Source organism: Fusarium subglutinans, assembly GCF_013396075.1.
Source record: "Fusarium subglutinans strain NRRL 66333 chromosome Unknown NRRL66333_c0000235, whole genome shotgun sequence".
Lineage (NCBI taxonomy): Eukaryota > Fungi > Ascomycota > Sordariomycetes > Hypocreales > Nectriaceae > Fusarium > Fusarium subglutinans.
The window spans coordinates 1-17974 of NW_023502298.1; the positions used below are offsets into that span (position 1 = coordinate 1).

Here is a 17974-nt window from a genome sequence, read left to right on the forward strand (position 1 = left end):
TAAATAAACTAATATTAAAACTTTAAAAAATAAAAGAAGCTAGGGCTTATATAGCCTAGCTAGACTTTTAAAAGGTTTTTTAGGTTTACTTTATAAGTAAACTATATTAAAGAAAATATATAAATATAGCTAATAAATATAGTAAATAGCAAATAGAGGAGGCAACAGGTCTATCTAACATTTTTCTGTAAGATTTGTTCACAAAGAAGAGGCCTCCAGATTGCTCGAAACCGTGACTCGCCGCTCGCTTGATCCATCGATCGAGCTCCAAGGGTTTAGTTTGAGTTGTCATGCGGAAAAGGTTTGACTTTTCCGAGTGCTTCTTCCGACTTTGACATCCTATCCGCCCTAACTACCCGAATATACATATGTACTACCTAAGGTAGTATTATTCCGACCGGGCCAATCAAGTCAACATGCCGATTTGTTGAACTCTAGCTTGGTGCTGCGCAACTGGCCAATGTATAAGGTATGTAATCCTCACCTTGCAACCCTCGGATTCACATCTGGCCCAGGTACCTCAGGCTGTAAGTACTAATGCACCTACCTAAGGGCTGTTAACTTGTTTCATGCAATCAATCACCACGAATTGCACAGCTTGATCGGCATGGTAATATTCAACTTAAGGGTTCTGCTAACGTAACCCCAGCCTGCAGGGGTGGAAGCTTGCACATCCCTGTAGGCTGGTCTTTTAAACAAAACCTTATCACATATAAGGATTGTTCTATGTTGTTCTAGCGACCTGTGTTTGGAATACATACATACATATAATCGATCAAAAATGCCAACGTCTCTGGACGATTCATATCAAGGAATAGGAACTGACGGAATTCCCGAAGGACTTTTCCTTGACCAAGGAATCTTCCTTCTGTTCATACTGGATGAGGCACCTTCAACATGCGCATCATCGGGTCCCTTCACCGCTCGACCCGCGTCCATCACATATCAACATTTATTAACCAGAGAAGTACGGAGTAGCTAGTACAATACGATACCTACTACCCGACGCTCCATCCCCAGCGCCCCTGGGCAGTGGGCATCGCAATGTCACGAAGCACGAACATCCAATGTTAAGCAAAATGTGATATTTCGGCGACTCCCTGGTCTGGCATTAGCAAGCGACAGATTGGATATCAAGGACTACTGCATAGTAGACCGCAATCCTTTCGATATTTGGATTAATCTAGGTATGTACTTACATACTATCTCGTGTGTTGACGTCACACCGTCTTGATTTACATAAGGTACCTACTACAATCTACATGCAGGTAGGCAGGCAAACAAACATGTTGCACAGCATCTTTTACACCGACAACAAAGTGTCTTCACCGTTTAGACTACCCGTGCTCTATCGCCAAGAGCTCACTGGTTCACTGGCTCCCATGACTACACCCAGTCGACACCCGTCAAGCCAGCCCCGGTTCTGCTGCCGAAAAGCTAAGTAAGTATCTATCCCTGTAGCCCGCACAGGCTTATCGAAGTTTTCATCTTGACCCTGCCTGCCAGATAGCGACACACACGGACGGACCCATGCAAGATACATACATAAGGTACATACCTACTTAACCCAAATGTGTCTCACAGCAGCAGCATGTTGGTGGCCGTCAATCGCAACCCTAAGGTTAGTACCCAGGGAGGGGTTGGCTGCCGAGCCTTGATAGTACACTTGATGTATAGTGACACCTTGAGCAACGGTTTCCACGTGGCGTCGGGCGTTCCTGGTGCATTTCTGTACAGTGGCACCCACTTATGCATGACGAAGGAGTCATCCCGAGGTTTTATATCCCGTCTTCGGGAGAGCATCCCGCTGCCGCGACTAATCTTAACTGACACCCACCGTTGCTGTTCTTGCCAGTTACGTTGTCGAGGTTGTCAGAGCTCGGACAATTATCTCCCTCGGCCAGCATGGAACCGGCGTATCAGGCTTAATATCTTGTCAAGGTGTATTATCTACTGGCTACGCCTGCTCGAAGCCTCTGCCTGTGCTCCTCGTTATGTAATTCGTGCAAGATAAGATTTCGGATCTTGTTTTATTGGAGGTGGGATTCGAGAACGGTTTGGCTGCCTTGACAGTTGTGCACCTCATATCAAATCACAAAGTTGTTCCTTTCTTCCATGGCTGTCAACCTCCTCACCAAAAGCCTGGCTGCCCGACCACGCCAAAATGGAAGAGCCACCGCATGACTGATTCTTATCTTTGCATCTACTTTGTTTCTTGTGGTCGAGTTGCTGAGGCTCCAAATCTGTCAGCTGCACCGCTACTCGTACCGGCCCACAGTTCACACTACTACAGACTGCTGCACACGAGGGTATTTACTTTGCTTTAATTATCACCCCAGTTGCATCCAACGGTCATGTTACACGTCGAGCACGCTTCTTCAAAAGTATCTCTTGTGGTATCGTTATCACTGAGCTTCTAAAACAGTCCGCCGCCTTGATCCACCACCACCAGTCACGTTGTGATCACCCGCAGCCCCATAATGGTACAACGTACTTTCCAAACGCGTAGCCTTACCCGAAGGTGTAGCTTTGATCCCTAGATCAAGGCCCAAATTCGTTCTTATTGCTTCCCTGAGAGGCCAAGCTTGGATGTGAGGTGCGAAAGTTTGGCTGCTGGCCCCGATTTCTGTAGGCCATCAGAATTCTCAGAAATGTCATCATTCCCAGTGAGCCCAGGGACCCCCTTAAGTTTCTGTGTCTCCTTGACGAACTTGGTCAAATATACTGTTGGTCTTCTCGAAGAATCATTCTGGCCAGACGTGATGTTCTCTATAGCAGTCTCATACGCTCGGTCATACACGTTGAAGTCAACTGCCGTTGGCGAATCGGACACCATATCTGGAGTAGCCTCATTGGAAGCGAACTCGTCCATTGTTCCTGTGCCAATTCCCAAGAATGGGGTGTTGTTTCCCATAGTCTCGTGGATTGGCGGGATTTGTCTGCTTTCATCACTCTTTTGATTCAGAAACTTGCGCCGCTGGTAGAGCAACGCCTCGATCACCTCTGCCTTTGCCCTTTCTTGGGACGCATCGAAGGTACTTTCGGCGCCTTTACGCGGGCTACTGTTAGATCTGGCCCGATGTTTGGCCAGAATGGACTTGAAGCGATGGATGGCTTTCATGACGCAAAGGAGGTGATTCATCTTTCGAGTAAAGGCACGGTTAACCTCAAGCTCATTTGGAGGTTCCACCATGTTGGCACAGTTCTCTTCGGCGGAGAGGAGAGTGTCCGTACCCTGCTTGGTGACCCAGGGATGCTCCTGCTTAAGTGTTAGCTCTGTTGTTTGGGGCGCTTGCAAGGCCTGAACGTCTTACTCGAAGTTTGTCCATGGTTATGCGCTGCTCTGGGTCTTTATTGAGTAGCTTTTGCATTACGTCGGCAAAGTCCGGGTTCTCGTCCTCGGGGATGGAAGGTTCATCGGTCCTGATAGCGTCGTACATGTCCAAGACGCCGTCACGGTTGAATGGAATGCGCCCATACTTGAGGCAGTAGAGTGAAACTCCCATGGACCAGATATCAGCAGCGGTGCCCGACACGTCGCCATGCTTCCCACAAAGTTCAGGGGGAAGAAAGGCGGGCGATCCTGCAGATTTTGCTGTTCTCATGTTTTCAGGTTTTTCAAACATCTCAGAAACTCCAAAATCAACGACCTTGAGCACGTCATCGTCAGATAAGAGCAGGTTATCTGGCTTGATGTCTCTGTGGATGACACCCTGAGCATGAACTGCGCATCATGTCGTTAGCATCTCAGAAAAATTGGGGTTCGAGGTGACTGCTGAACTCACGATACTCAATGGCCAATATAAGGTCTCGGAACCAATAGCGGCAGTTTTCCTCAGGGTAGGGATTGGCGTGTTCGTCAAGGCCGACCTTCATAACGACACCCTTTCGGCACATCTCTAGGACCATATAGATGGAATCTTCCTCGGGGTCGTCAAGGACCTCATAGAGCTGTACTAGATTGGGGTGGTTCAGTTTCTTCATAATGGCAATTTCCTCTCGAATGAGGTGCAGTGCATCATTGGAGTCTTTGACCCGGGGCACTGAATTGAAGGGATCTCGACCGCCAGGGCCCATACGCCTTGGGCCTCGAGGACCCTGCCTGAGGATCGTCGATTGCAGGCGTTTTCTGAGTCGAGCCTTGGAAAATTCTTTTACGGCCTGGAGCTGTGTAAGTCGGAGACGAATTGGGCGGGCGGCTGGCTTGGGGGCACAATACTCACATATTCATTTCCGAATTGGTCCTTTGCAAGGTGGACAGCGCCATAAGAACCTCTGCCGATCTCTTCCAAGATTGTATACTGGTTTACTCGGTGGTGAGAGCAGCCATCGGCATCCTCGTCCCCAAACTGTGTCTGCGCATCGAGAGTTTCCTGTGGAACTGGTCAGCCGAATAAGGCCTTGCTTGATGCTAGCGATAGTTTCGCACCTTGACTTCTCGATGGGCGCTTGGGGTTCTCTTGTGATGCCGGAGAGGACTCGAGAAATGAAGAACTTCTGCTGGTTCCGTCCTTTGTTGATGCGATTGTCAACCGACCCATTGGACGCATTCAAAGATTGAGTAGGCTCTGAGTCTGACTTACAGGTGATGGACGAGTGGTGGGGGAGGTTTATCGCCAGAGGCATCGTCGTGTTGATCGACTCTGACTTGAGGCGAAGGGAAAGTGAACGAGGGTCTCATCTCTGGATGAGTTGCTGCGTCCATTGTCAAGGAAGACTGATATGCAATGCGATGCGCTGCGCCCAGATAAAGATATGAGGTCGGGCGGATTGGAGTTGATCAAACCGAACTCGATCGACTAATCAGTCAGTGATGTTGCCCCGCACCCCGCGGTAAACTAATATACTATATACCTACCTAGTAGTTCAACGGGAATTGTTTTCTCTGACAAGGCAAGGCAGTACCTTACCTTAAGACACACCTTGGGTACTAATGTAAGTAGGTATGTTCTCTGATTGAAAATGGTTCCAAGAGGAAGAAGAGAAGCGCGACAGACAAAAATTGGGCTCAACGAGTGATTCTTAGTGCCATGTGATATCATTTGGGTAGAGGTAACTAACTTACCGGGCAGTCAGAGGTTGGCTGAGCCAGCTGCTTACAGGGGGACCGAACACCTGCAGTCAGCCTGGGGCCATCAGGGCCTACCCCGCCTAAGCTCTTCACTAAACTTCAATAGGCACAGGCGCCACAGTTAGTTACTCAGGTAAGGCTTGAAGGCGGTACCTAGGTTCCATCATACCTTAGGTACTAACGTTGGTCTTGACCTCCAGTTCCCTCCCGTCTACACCAAAACAATTCGTCGCAACACATCGCAATCCCTCAGCTTCGACATCTGTCTCTAGGCTCCCATCCTTGACCAACGACATCTATGCACCACTGCCGCGAATTCGAATCTGAACCAACACGAGATATACCTGTCTGCCAACTTCTTCAAGCAATACCTACCCAAGTCTATCACTGCCTGCTGAGCTTACACGTCGACCCGAACCCCCTTGAATCCCCATCATGGTTGTCTATTCATTCCACATCTTCGACCGACACAGTGAGCAAATTCCCTTGCCTTTCCCCCCTGGACCTCCCGCTTAACCGCCTTCTTCTCTCTTTCAGCCGAATGCGTCTACTCCAAGTCCTGGCTTCCGCCATCAGCGGGCTCTGAAACCGCTGCTCCGAGCACATCCTCCGATGATGCAAAGCTCCTATTCGGCACCGTCTTCTCCCTTCGAAATATGGTCCGTAAGCTCGGCGGCGATGACGACGCATTTATCAGCTACCGTACTTCTCAGTATAAGCTACACTTTTACGAAACACCCGCCAACTTGAGATTTGTTATCCTCACCGACACAGCGACCTTGAGCATGCGCAATGTGCTACACCAAATTTACATAAACTTATGGGTGGAATATGGTGTGGTTTATGAGCCAGGAAGAGTGTAACGTCTGAGCTAACCTTCTCTGTAGTGGTCAAGAACCCTCTGGCGCCTGTGGAACACAAAAATGGCGATGGTGTCAAGAACGAGCTTTTTGAGCTGGGCCTTGATCAGTTCATCAGGGGCTTGATGTGAGCGGGAGGAGCAAGAATAATCAGCACTTTTCAAAGCCTTACCTTTGAGAATACCACCTACGACCACGGGGCCTTTAAGATGGGGAAACAAACTCACGTCCCTCCAGTCAGTCTAGATGCTGCACTCCCAGGCATGACCTAAGGGCTGCAGGCATGAAGGAGGTGTATCTACTGTTCTCACTGTCACCGGGAGAATAACTCAAACACAAGAACACGGACTCGTGTTTGCCCGGCTCCGAGTAGGATGACGGTTTCGGCATGGCAGCGCAATTCCGTTCCAGAAGCCCGGGAACGTCCCTCACGTTCGGCTCAGGAGGCATGCGGAAGTAGAGAGGAGATAAGACTACACCCAATGCCATTTCCGGCATCAATATTACACGAGGGGGGTTGTTCAACCAAATCCCTCGGACTCGACTGAACTATACAAACACCATATAATCGCCTCTAAATAACTAACATATGACATTCGTTTGTGTCTTCAATAGCCCAGTTACTTCTCAACATTATGCTGCTCCTTTCCATGTAACAATCCCGCCATGACCCCCAAAGTTATGTAGCAACACAACAAACACAGCAAACACAGCTAGAATGTATACTCCTCACGACTTGTCATCCACTGCTCGCCCCCATGCGCTCTCGAAGCCCCCCTGAGGGTCTACCACAACCAGGCTTGATTCGCCTTGTGCACCTTGTGTCTGTGTCTGAGTCTGTGGTTGCGATGCCTTGGTGACACCAGCTGTCTGCGAAGCGCCAAGATCAACAGCACTGGCCATCAGGTCATCATCTGTGCGAATTTCCTGCTCCCAATTACTTGAATACACGACAGCAGCAAAAGCCTCCAGATCACGGACAGTCTCCATCTTCTGGAGGTATTCGTTAGGCATTCCGTCGCCAATGACATGTGCCTGACGTGTCAACACCGACAGGATCTTTGGCAGTAGAATCACCTTTGAGCGCTGCTGATCCTTGAGTTCAGGAGTGACGATACCATCTGAGGCCGGGAGTTCAAACGCGGCTGTGGCGAGCTTATTATCAATGAGATAAGAGAAACCTGCGTCGAGGAGAAGAGTGAGGACGTGCGTGAAACTGGGTGATTCGATGAGGTCGGCTGTCTCGTCAAGCAGCCGTCTCAGGATTGCCTGTGACGCGTGTGTTGACTGTTCGCCACCCTGATTGGATGTCTCGTCGAGGATGCCCGACTCTCGAATCACTTCGTCCTCCATGCCCCGGGGTGGGAGGAGAAAGTTGAGCCAGTCTGGCTTCTGACGCTCCTCCTTGGTAGAACCTTCGACAAGCTTCCTCACCTCAGTCGTCAACTCGGAGAACCTCTCAAAGCTCAGGAGATCCCTAGGGCTCAGGCTGCCAAAGACGGTGCGCACGGCGCTCTCTACTCGGTGCATCAAGTCCACCCATCCTTTGTTCAGTAGCCACCAACTGAAGGTCAGGTACTTGCGGTTTATGTCGAAGTCACTGCCATACGTCTGTTCTGTGTTGTCGTCATCGTTGTTCTCGAGACTGATGGTGCCTTGTTGGCCACCTGTTGCGAGGGCCACCACGCTCGATAGATAACTTCTTCGGCCAAGGAGGTTGAGTTGGACGCGAGTTAGCATTGTAAGAAGCGCAAGGGTATATATCAAAGTAAAAGACCGCGTCACCGCTGCAGTGTGTGTTAGTTCTGTGCAGAGAAGAAGAAGAGCAAGGCTGTTACTCGCCGCTGATGGTCACGTCATCCCATAGTTGTCGCTTCGTCTTGCGAGGCTTCAGTGCCTCCTTGTTCGCTTCGCCACCGGCGTTGAATGGTGAAGATGTAGGGACCTGGCTGGACTGTGCACCGCTCTCGCTCTGGCCAGCCATACTCTTCCCATCGTCCTCTGTCAATGTAGTGTCTGCGATGCTGGGCGGGGCTGCAGATTCGGGGCCACCGTTCTTTATAGCCTTGGTGGCTTTCATCTGCTGAATCTCAAATGTGATCTGTTCCGTGTTCATGGCTTCGAGGATGGCAGTCGTGGCGGAGGGCAGGAGAGCCAGTACGGTGAATGTGCAGTCCTCCTGATTCTGTTCGAAGCGACGTCGCAGACTGTGTCATGGGTTGTTAGTATGTGTTTGTGTGTTGCTGCTATCAGATGGGTGATGGTTACTTCTCCTTGGCGATGCGGTCGCTGCTCATGCGCTCACGGGCATCATTAAGCTTTCCAATGACATATTGCGTCGCGACATAACCGGCACCGATGACGCCCACGCCGACAGCAATAGGCGTACGATTGTTGCGCAGCCAGCGCCGAGCAGATGTGAACATAATTTGAAGATAATGGAAGATACGCGATAGGGGAAACGGTGATCAATTATTCATAAGTTGTAACTGTACGTAAAGTATACCGATCGATTCACCGAGGCAAAGGGTACCACTGCGTGAGCATGTGGACGTTAAGAAGCCGTTAAGAGTTCGGGTTCGGTCTGGGAGCTTCTCGTTGGGGTAAGGTTGGAGTTAGGAGAGTTTAAAAAAAAGGTTCAGGGTTGGATGTCAGTGCCAGTGCCAACATGAGCCCGAGCCTCGGCCCCGAATATGGATGGAGGCTTTGATAATATACCTTTAACTACCCCGTGGTCGGAGTCGGTAGACGTGGCCGAGGTGGAGGTGGAGGTGGAGGTTACGCGATCGATGAAATGAAATGTGGCTGGTGATATAGAGGATCTATCTCCTGTGTGGCTGTGCTGAGCTGGGCTGCGGCATGGGGTAGGTGGGGACCATCTAAACCGAACGATCCCATGCCCCTCCCTTTTACATATGGTTCTCGGTTCTCACTTCCCAGTGACGTTGTTTCATTTAGAGAGTCATTACCTAGGTAGGTACCTACCTATCCTAGTACTTTACTTATCTCCTTCTTCAAGTCCTGTCTCCTCAACCATGATCATAGCCCACAATCGACTCTACAACAGCACCGATAATATGGACCAACAAGAACCACCAGAGTTTATCCTTGACATATTCGCCGACCCACGCTCGGTTCGTGAGGTAGTCAAAGGCAAGTTTGACTCTGCTTGCTTGTTCTCTTGGTCGTCATCCTACCCTGGACATCCACCCCGCTATACTTGTGACGACAAAGAAGTGACGATGTTCTCAAAATCACCATGAATACGCCTCGTTAACATACATGCCTTCTCACAGGAATACTGCATACCATATTTTTCAACCGATTCTTCCCTTCCATCGTCCCACAAACCCGCGAGGTCCTTGACACGACGCTTCCCTATGTTGACGACGACGAGCTTGAGACTATGATAGATCAGCGCGTCGCAGCTCTTGAGCGTCAGATCGATGTCCAGCGCTCATCAGGCGGTGCTAACAGCGCCAGCACCGGAAGCGGTAACGGTGGGCGTGGTCAGCTTGTTGTCCAGTTTTTCGAGAAACGTCGTCGCAAAGCCTGGCTGTCCCGTGGCGACGAAGAGGTTTGTTGGGAGTGTTGGACCATCAAAGTTACTGTCGCCGAGCCAAGAACAGAGAGTGGTATGAACCTCCTCCGCGCTCTAAATAAAGGAATTGCTAATACGTGGTTTAGAACGTGCCAAAGTTCGACGAGCAATGGAGCAGACCCTATCAGCAACAGCGATGAAGATCGTCGCATTCGTTAATACACACAAAGATCACATACCGCCCATCACAACCCAGGGTACTAACCCGTTCCCCTACAAGATCAACATTGATCAAAAAGAGGCGGCAGGTTGGGCAACACGGATGCGTATATACTGAATGGTGAGCTCAGAAGAGTTTCACAGCCCCAATACTGTTGCGAGCTTGTGGCGCTTATATTCCCTCAACCTTGCGGTACCTTTGCAGAAACATTTTCCTCTGGGACACGGTAAATGGAGGGCTTGCTGGATAGCTTGCAGAATTCAGGTGCTGACCGGGCTTGGTGAATGGTATAGAAAATTCATTCATCTTGGATGAATAGATCAAAGGCGTTTAAGGAGTCACGACTAATAACCAGTATACATAGGTCATTCATAATTGATACCCTTCCCAACAACATGACGGACGACTCTTATGGCTGCCAGTGACACACGACGAGAAATGCCTCCGCCAAAAAGAAGCCCAGAGCGGGAGTCTCAGCCACTCGTGCATTACCCGAACCAAACACGGGATAATGGCTGGTCGAGATGCCTGGAGAGGCCAGATCTGATTCACCTGATAGTAAGTCACAGCCAGGCACACAATATTGACTTGCATCAGCGTAGTAAATGTTAATAAGCACTGTTATTGAGGCCAAAATGTAAATAATAACTACCATACGTGGTCGAATGTCCAGACCGTCCCTTTCATTTTCCTGCCCTTCCCTATTCTTTCCATTCCCGAAAACCAAAGCAAGCAAACCCCCCCTAAAACCGAGAACATGTAATATGCGCGCAATACCATTCATCATTCCTCCCAGAGAACCATCCAAACTCCTGGCGAAGAATAACATAGCATAAACAGGTAAAGGGAAACGCAACCAGGAAAAACACATCACACAAAATTGCTATCCAGCATCCCAAGCCTTGTGAGCGAGTAGAACGCGCCCCAAAGTCATTATCGTCATCAACTGCTAGCTGTGAAGCTATCCGAGCACTCGACTGATGCCGAGTCTCTCTGTTCTAGTCCATACCAGACACGACCCAGCATATACAAGCCACAATCAGGCTTCGTATATAGGTCAGTTCTCGAAGGAATTGTTATGTTTTTATATTCTTTCGTCAAATCATGAATGTCATACACGTTTCTGCTTATTTCGTCATCTTGCCACGTTCGTTCCCCGTGTCGTCTTGGTTTTAAAATTGAGTCGTATAGCTTCGCGGTAACCCGGGCTTGTTGCTCCGTGGGAGATTTCTGCTGTTGTTCTGTGATGTGGATCCAATCTTGTCAAAACCCTTAAAAATGTCGAGCTCAGGCATATCTGTAATGCTGCCAGCGTTGGGGCGGGCAAAGTCCAGTTGGTCCATCATAGCCCCCGAAGTCCAGTCATTGGGGTCCAAGGAAACGTTCAGGAAGTCGGCAAACTTTGTGGACTGATTTCGCAAAGGGGATTCTTGGAACATCTTGCTTGGGGAGCTCAGGCCCTCGAATGCCTTGCTCGGGGTATCGAACTGCATAGACTGCTCAGGTGGTCGTAGGAGCGGAGCAGAGGCGATGGGCTTTCTGGCAGCGGAGTTGGTGATATCACCAAGAACTGATGCGGAAACAGTTCGATCCAGACGGGTACGTTTCGCGGGACGCTTCATAGGAGACCCAGCCTCAACGGAGCTCATGATAGGGAAAGTACCGTCTTCGAGGCAACCCATACCAGTCAAGTCCTGATTCATAGAGAACTCTCCATCACTAAGGATACTCACACCGAAGTTGGACGGACAGAAGTCGTTGCCTAAGTAGAAAGCTGGGCTATAAGGAATGTTCTCAGCGTCGCCTTTCCTATCGGGTGACTGGAGCATGTTCCGGACCGCATCGCGGTGAAGTCGAAGGTTGGTGTTTGGAGACGCCGATGGAGGTGGTCGAGCAGGAGGGTTGAGTTTGACCATAGGAGTAATCGGTGGCAGCATCTGCTTGTCGTACGCTGGTCGGAGAGGAGACGAAGAGACAGGTGGAATGGCGGAATAGAATCGTGGCTTGGTTGGGCTAAAAGGAGATGATTTCCGAATACGGGCGATCTCCTCCTCCGCACGGCCCCTCGACTTGTTTCGAGGGCGGTCAGCCTCAGATGTCAGTATGTGCTTTTGGCTAGGCCTGATAACGGATGACATCTCAACAGAAGAATAGTAACCGCTGTCGTCCATGGATGCGAACTTGCGCTTGTGAGACCGTGAGACAGATGAAGCAATGTTTCGAGAGACGGGAGGCGGCGTGTTACTTCGATGATCCACATGCCGAGAGACAGGTGGTGACGAGTGTATGGCGGCAGGCAGGGGCGAGTAGAGATATGAGTCGAGAGCGAGTTCTTGGTCTGTCTTGTCGGCAGCATCCTCGGGACCCAGGTTGTCAGAGACAGGAATAGTAGCGTCAGACGAGAGATCGACTGGCATTGACATGGTGGCCTGGGAGGTAGGAAGAGGTGGCAGAGCCGGCTGGCAGGTTGGAGCAGGGGGTGGTAGCGTAGGTTCCTGAGTCGGTGCCGAAGCCGGCCGGGAAGGCTCGAGTCGAGTCGATATGAGGTGAAGGCTCTCGGATGCGGAGGCGGACTTGCGAGTCGGTTTCTTGTTCAGGTACTGTGCTTCGTGGCCGGGCTTGATCACCCAGTAGTGGCCTTTGCCAGGGTCATCCTTAGGTCTCTCGATCTTCACAAAAGCCTTCTGGAGACTGAGGTTGTGGCGAATGCTGTTTTGCCAGCCAGCATCAGTAGGGCTATAAAAGGAGTAGTTGTCGCTGATCCACTTGTAAATCTGAGCAAGTGTCAGTCGTCGGTTGGGGGATCGGAATATGGCCATGGCAATCAGGTCAGCGTAGCTGAGGGCAGGTTTGTTGCCATCATCGACAATTGGAGGGAAACTGTCGTGGGGAGGAATAATTGTTGTCGCCTCTGTCTCTGTTTCAGGCTCTGTCGCTGGCACTGGCTCAGCCTTTGTCTTCTTGGCAGGCCTAAATTCCTTGATGGGAGCAGCCTCCATGAGAGCTCGCTTGCCATTTGGCTTCTGATAGTAGTTGCTGACCGACGAATCTATCACAGGAGGTGCCGGGAAGAGCTGAGGGTGGACGTTCTCCTTTCCGTAATCCCAGGTCATGTCAAAACCTTGCTTTTGAGGCACGGTCTTAAAGTTCGACAGGTAAGGCTTCTTTTGCAACGAATCTGTGGTATGGCCTCGCCTGGATGGAGGCGCCATCGCGACCATGTTTAGTTTGTTGCCGTGGGCCGAGGCCAGTGGGATTTGCGAAGCGGAGGAAGGCCTTTGCTTGAAGGGCGAGTGCGCATTGTGAGAGGCGTTGGGCGGGTTGAAAACGACGTTTGAGGTTGAGCTGGTCAAGGGCCTTCGGGCTTGCTTTGGGCCAGAGGGCATAGGAGCGTGACTGGTCATTGGGGTGACATTCTCTGGCATGTCGTCCTGGAATATTTGTAGCGGCCCAGTGGAACTGGGAAAACGCGTGTGTTTGCCCATGTCGATCGAGTCACGAAGCTCGATATCGGGTCAATGGGACTGTGGTACTGCGCAAAATGGTTGAACCAAACGCTGTACTATAAATCAAGGTTAGTCAGTCGATGCCGGGGACGGAAAGTGGAAGAGATGACGGTAAGATAACGGGCGAAGGTGGGAGTTAAAGTGTGGGCACCGGCAGAGCCTAATGGGACGAGTGTGCATGACGGACGGCAAGGAAGAGGGAGAGGGAAAGAAAAGGACGTCCGACTGACTTGGATGGAGCGTGGAGTTCAAGGTACGTAGTAATGAGCTGTGGGGCTGCTTTGACAGGGCTGTCGTGACTTGGTCGGAGCGTTCAATAGGACGAGCAGCCGGTATCTGGGGTTCGTTCGTTCACGGTCTCTGGGAGTTGCCCCGATTATAGAAGCGACTTTGGTGCGCAGGAATGAAGATGACCAGGCCGCGTTGACGAAGAAATATCAGCAGATCAAAGCGGTTTAGAGTATTGTCGCAAATGAGTCAAGACTGGCTCGGTTGGCGGACTGTCGAGAGGGGGAAGCTGATGATTAAAGAGCAAATCGTGAACCAGGATAGGTAGGGTCGACAATTAACCAGGCGCAGATATGTAGGAGCGGTAAAGGCTACCTAGTAAAGGGTAGTGTAGTGAGTAGTCACCGATTACTCTCTATTAATGCCGATGAATTCTGACTGAGCCGGAATAGCGAAAATAATCTCTAGAAAATGAGGAAGAGCAGAAAATGAAGAAAGGAAGAGTGAGGGTGAAAGTGCGAGTAGGAGAGGAAATGGAGGTTGATTGTTGAATGATGCAGCCAAGACGAGGTGCAAGGTGTGGTGCTCAAGATTAGTGTACTGCAACGCGCCCTGCAGTACAAGTGCAGGTGAATGCGGGCGAGAAGGGAGCCTAGGAGAGAGATGGAAAGAGAGGGGAAAAAAAAAAAAAGAATAGGGCCCCGGCGCAGCAATTGGCAGCAGCTGGCTTGCGGAGGCGTCTTGGGACCTGCTGGAGACGGGGACTAGGCCGTCTCTCAGTGGGCGCTGTACCGCGTATGGCTGCACCTGTGGCCGCTGTGTGTGAGGCCTGGTGGGGACCAGGCGCAGGGAGGATGATGAGAACAGCGACAGGGATTGGATGGAGAGCGCCCGGGCTGACACGACACGACAGGAAGAGCGCGAGCGAGCGAGAGAGCTAAAGATGGGACTCTACGTGAGCACTGTCTCTGCTCTGCCTTGGTATCAAGATTGGATGGGCGGATATTAATCGAAATCGATCAGTTCGGGCAGAGCGAGACTGATGTCATGGGCTTTAATCGAATAGGGCCTGATTGAACTCGGACCTCTTTTGTCTCGCTCGCATGAAGTCGCAGTAATGAGTATCCCGGGCCGAGAAAAGAGGATGAGAACAGGAGGGGAAGAGATGTGAGAGAAGAAGTCGAGGTGCACAGCAGACCAGACCAGACCATAGCACAGCGCAGCACAGTACAGTGCAGCACACAGCGCATCGATTCAATTCGATAGGCAAGGTAGGTTGCGATAACCAAGTAAAAGCAAGGGTGTGTCTAAATCGAGGGCGTGCGTGTTTCGGGAATGGGCGATTGAGAGAGCTAAGAAAGATCCAACCGACCAAAGGGAGAGAGTGTCAAGGTGAGGTGAGGTGTGGGCCGCTGGAAAACTAGGTATCTACTGTACCAGGTAGGGGCGTGAGGATGTAGGGATCTTAGGTAACCCTCCACTAGCGTTACCTTAACAAGGACCGTGAAAGTCCCATTTCCATTCCCATTTCAACAGCGGATGCATCATCAGGCGCCCTCATCCTCGGCCTCGACGCGCGCGGGGATTGATGAGAAACGATTGGCCAGTCTGATTCTCTAACAGCCACGAGATTGACATGATTGCATTGCACCACTGACTGAGTTGAACGCGGGGGGGTTTGTATTGGGTGTTTGGCTGTCGACAAAGAGACAAAAAAGAGACAGAAGCCCTCCTTGCTTCTCTGCCTCGAGTCAACTAAGAGTGCACAAGTCAGATTCATGATGAGACATCCACTCGTCTCGAGGTGAGATGAGGTCGCGCAATAGGCTATGATTACGGATTGGAGGACACCGAAATGAAGATATCTCCTCAGAACTTATGCGGTCACATTGTTCAGCCAGGCTGTTGATCATGCTATTCAAGGCCTTGGTGTTTGAGCCTGGCACTACGAAACTTGGTACTAGGGATTTGACTACTGACCTAGGTATGTACCTATGTAAGTAAGGCAGTGGAGACGGCACCCAGCAGATCTCGATCTTGTTATCGGAGTCTCTGTACGTGCTCCGTATTCACGGCCCAATGTGCAGGTGCAGTGCCTGTGCCTGTGCCTGTTGCGTTCCGTCTCTGCCGTATCAGAAAAGTGGTGCATCCAAGATTTTCAGATTTGGATGCGAAGCGAATATGTCGTGCTCTGCCCGATGCGTCGTGCTGTGCTGTGCTGTTGTTGGTGTTGGTGGTGATATTAGTGGTGGTGGTGCTGTGAGGTGCTTCAGGATCAGACGCTGGGATTGTGTATGGTGCCGATCCTACCTGGACCTGAAAGTCTGTATGTCTTGTCAGATAAATTTGGGGGATGGGACAGAAACGGGCACAAGAATCGAGGGGCTTTTAGTGATACAGCTTAATAAAGGCAGACAACTGACATTACATTGACTAGGTATTGTAGCTTCCGTGAAATATATTTCTCTTCTTCTTCTTCTTCTTCTTCTTCTTGCTGAAATACCTTTGAAATCGACAAGCAGGTCAGTACCTATACCTTGTGGTAGTTAGGTCGAAGAAAAAGGAAAAGCTCATCAGATAGACGAGACGCCATGCCACGCCATGCTATACCGTAAAGAGAACAGCCAGCCAGCCACAGTTGGAAGCAGAAAAGGTCTAACGTTAGAGGTGCCGAGAGCTATTGAATTGACTACGCCTCTTTGCTCATCAATGCCTTCCTCTGTCTTTGTTCGAATTTTATCAACGTTTTTCTCCTCTCCCCTCCTCCTCAAGCTCCTCTTCCATGCCGCGATACCTGGTACCTACTGAGATACCTTTGTAGACATGTATGCACGTATGTACGTTTTGTAGATATGCGTTTCCCCCCCACGATGGTTGATTGATTAATGGATGGATGGATGGATGAATAACACCCCCTCTGAACCCCGTGGTTCCGAGCAGGGTTCCTTAGAAGATGATTGGCCTTGTGCTTGTCGAGGAGGCATACATAAATGGGTGGAATGCTTCGCTTGGCAAAATCAAAAGGCCGAGTCACGTCAAAAGTCCAGCCATAGGCAAACCGTTGAATACCTACATATAGTAGAGTATCTATGTACGAGTAGAGTGCTAAGGTAGCATAAAACGGCCGCCAACCAAGAATGAGCAAGGATACGACCAACTGAAAGAGAGCCGAGATCAGGGTCAGTGCGCATCGTCTTTGTTCTTTTTGACAAAGAATTAAAAATGGTGTGGGTGGATTGTCACTGAAGCGAGGTACTTGCATGTGTGAATTGCCTCGTTCGAGTCGACCAAGTTGTGTGTGATGGTGATGATGATGAGATAGCAAGCAAGTTTGGGCGCGCTTTTGGCCGACCAACGCGTCTTGAATCAATGAATGGCAATCTTTGTTTGGATTGTAATTGTCGAGGACCTATCAAATACTGTCAATCCCAAGGGTCTGCAGCAGAGGTTGCATCGAACTGCTTGCACCCACCATCAGCAGAGGCGAAACAAATGGGATGGAAGCGACGGGACGAGGAGAAATACGAGACCTCCCCCGCATCTCAACAACCTTGGCCATCTACATACTACATACTACATACATACATACATACATACATACATACATACATACATACATACATACATACATACATACATACATACATACATACATACCTTCTTCGTCGTCATTCATTGTTCATGGCCGGTCTTGAGTTATAGATTATATGGATCACACACATCCTTGGATGCTTGATACCCTTGGGCGGCTGACAATAAATGACATTGGCGCTGATAATGGGGCTCAACAAAGAGACTCTAACAGGATCACCCTTGCATGTGAAGCATCGTGATTTTCCTCATGCCGCCTCCGATCTCTAGCATATTAGAGTTTGTATTGAATGAGACCAGAAAAGTGAAAAGTGCTTAAGCAGTACATACGGCACTTTAACTCTTTTCAGCTGAGAGCTGAAGGCTAAGCCTGTAAGTAAACCGCTTGAAGTTTATCGCCATGGATCCAATGCTATCCGGGTTCTGGAATCTCTGGCATAGGGACGTCCGTGCCCTTCCATTTATCAACGTACATAGGTATCTGTAGAGTACTGCCAGATATCCTTCAGTGTTGATAAGCCCCGAGATGTATACTTTGTAGTATGTCGATCAAAGTGAGCTGTCTCACATGAATCAAATCAAGTAGGTACTCAGTGTAAACAGAGGCTTAAAAAACACGAGAAGCAGAAATATTCCGTTACGCCAAAACGGTCCCGTCCTGCAGGGCGTTGTACCTAAACTCCATTGCAGCTGTCATAAGTATAGTACCTAAGCATCTTTAGCTTTGGGCTGTTTTGGTGGATGGGCATTGTACTGTAGATCAAATTGGGCCCAAGACATTGACATCCAATGCATGGCTAATAAGGTACTTACTAACTTACTTTATGTACCTACCTACTGTTGAAGACAGCCATGGCCATTGAACAATGTGCCTCGTGTCTCATGGCTCATGTAATGGCTCAAACGCTGATAACAGCCTCAGCCTGTGAACCAAGATTTATTACGGTGGATTGACTA

At 49.9% G+C, this 17974-nt stretch overlaps 6 protein-coding genes across 6 annotated transcripts; 2 read left to right on the plus strand and 4 right to left on the minus strand.

Moving 5' to 3' along the window:
• Positions 1 to 2560: 2560 nt before the first annotated feature.
• On the minus strand, positions 2561 to 4705 carry FSUBG_11801 (CAMKK CAMKK-META kinase; the record flags this gene model as incomplete). Its single annotated transcript, XM_036676523.1, has 6 exons — positions 2561 to 3259; positions 3315 to 3724; positions 3786 to 4161; positions 4224 to 4373; positions 4430 to 4511; positions 4584 to 4705. 6 exons carry the CDS (start codon positions 4703 to 4705, stop codon positions 2561 to 2563), a joined length of 1839 nt encoding a protein of 612 aa, XP_036532704.1.
• An 801-nt stretch (positions 4706 to 5506) lies between these two features.
• On the plus strand, positions 5507 to 6062 carry FSUBG_11802 (multiple myeloma 2; the record flags this gene model as incomplete). The annotated part of the gene is made up of 3 exons (XM_036676524.1): positions 5507 to 5543; positions 5609 to 5905; positions 5959 to 6062. The coding sequence occupies 3 exons, from the start codon at positions 5507 to 5509 to the stop codon at positions 6060 to 6062; spliced, it is 438 nt and encodes a 145-aa protein (XP_036532705.1).
• A 598-nt stretch (positions 6063 to 6660) lies between these two features.
• Positions 6661 to 7671, minus strand: FSUBG_11803 (peroxisomal biogenesis factor 3; the record flags this gene model as incomplete). Its single annotated transcript, XM_036676525.1, has 1 exon — positions 6661 to 7671. The coding sequence occupies one exon, from the start codon at positions 7669 to 7671 to the stop codon at positions 6661 to 6663; it is 1011 nt and encodes a 336-aa protein (XP_036532706.1).
• A 94-nt stretch (positions 7672 to 7765) lies between these two features.
• On the minus strand, positions 7766 to 8357 carry FSUBG_11804 (PEX3-peroxisomal assembly peroxin; the record flags this gene model as incomplete). Its single annotated transcript, XM_036676526.1, has 2 exons — positions 7766 to 8138; positions 8200 to 8357. 2 exons carry the CDS (start codon positions 8355 to 8357, stop codon positions 7766 to 7768), a joined length of 531 nt encoding a protein of 176 aa, XP_036532707.1.
• A 609-nt stretch (positions 8358 to 8966) lies between these two features.
• FSUBG_11805 (DUF1649 domain protein) lies at positions 8967 to 9809 on the plus strand (the record flags this gene model as incomplete). Its single annotated transcript, XM_036676527.1, has 3 exons — positions 8967 to 9069; positions 9228 to 9566; positions 9619 to 9809. The coding sequence occupies 3 exons, from the start codon at positions 8967 to 8969 to the stop codon at positions 9807 to 9809; spliced, it is 633 nt and encodes a 210-aa protein (XP_036532708.1).
• A 1055-nt stretch (positions 9810 to 10864) lies between these two features.
• FSUBG_11806 (forkhead sep1) lies at positions 10865 to 13177 on the minus strand (the record flags this gene model as incomplete). The annotated part of the gene is made up of 1 exon (XM_036676528.1): positions 10865 to 13177. One exon carries the CDS (start codon positions 13175 to 13177, stop codon positions 10865 to 10867), a length of 2313 nt encoding a protein of 770 aa, XP_036532709.1.
• Positions 13178 to 17974: the final 4797 nt, after the last annotated feature.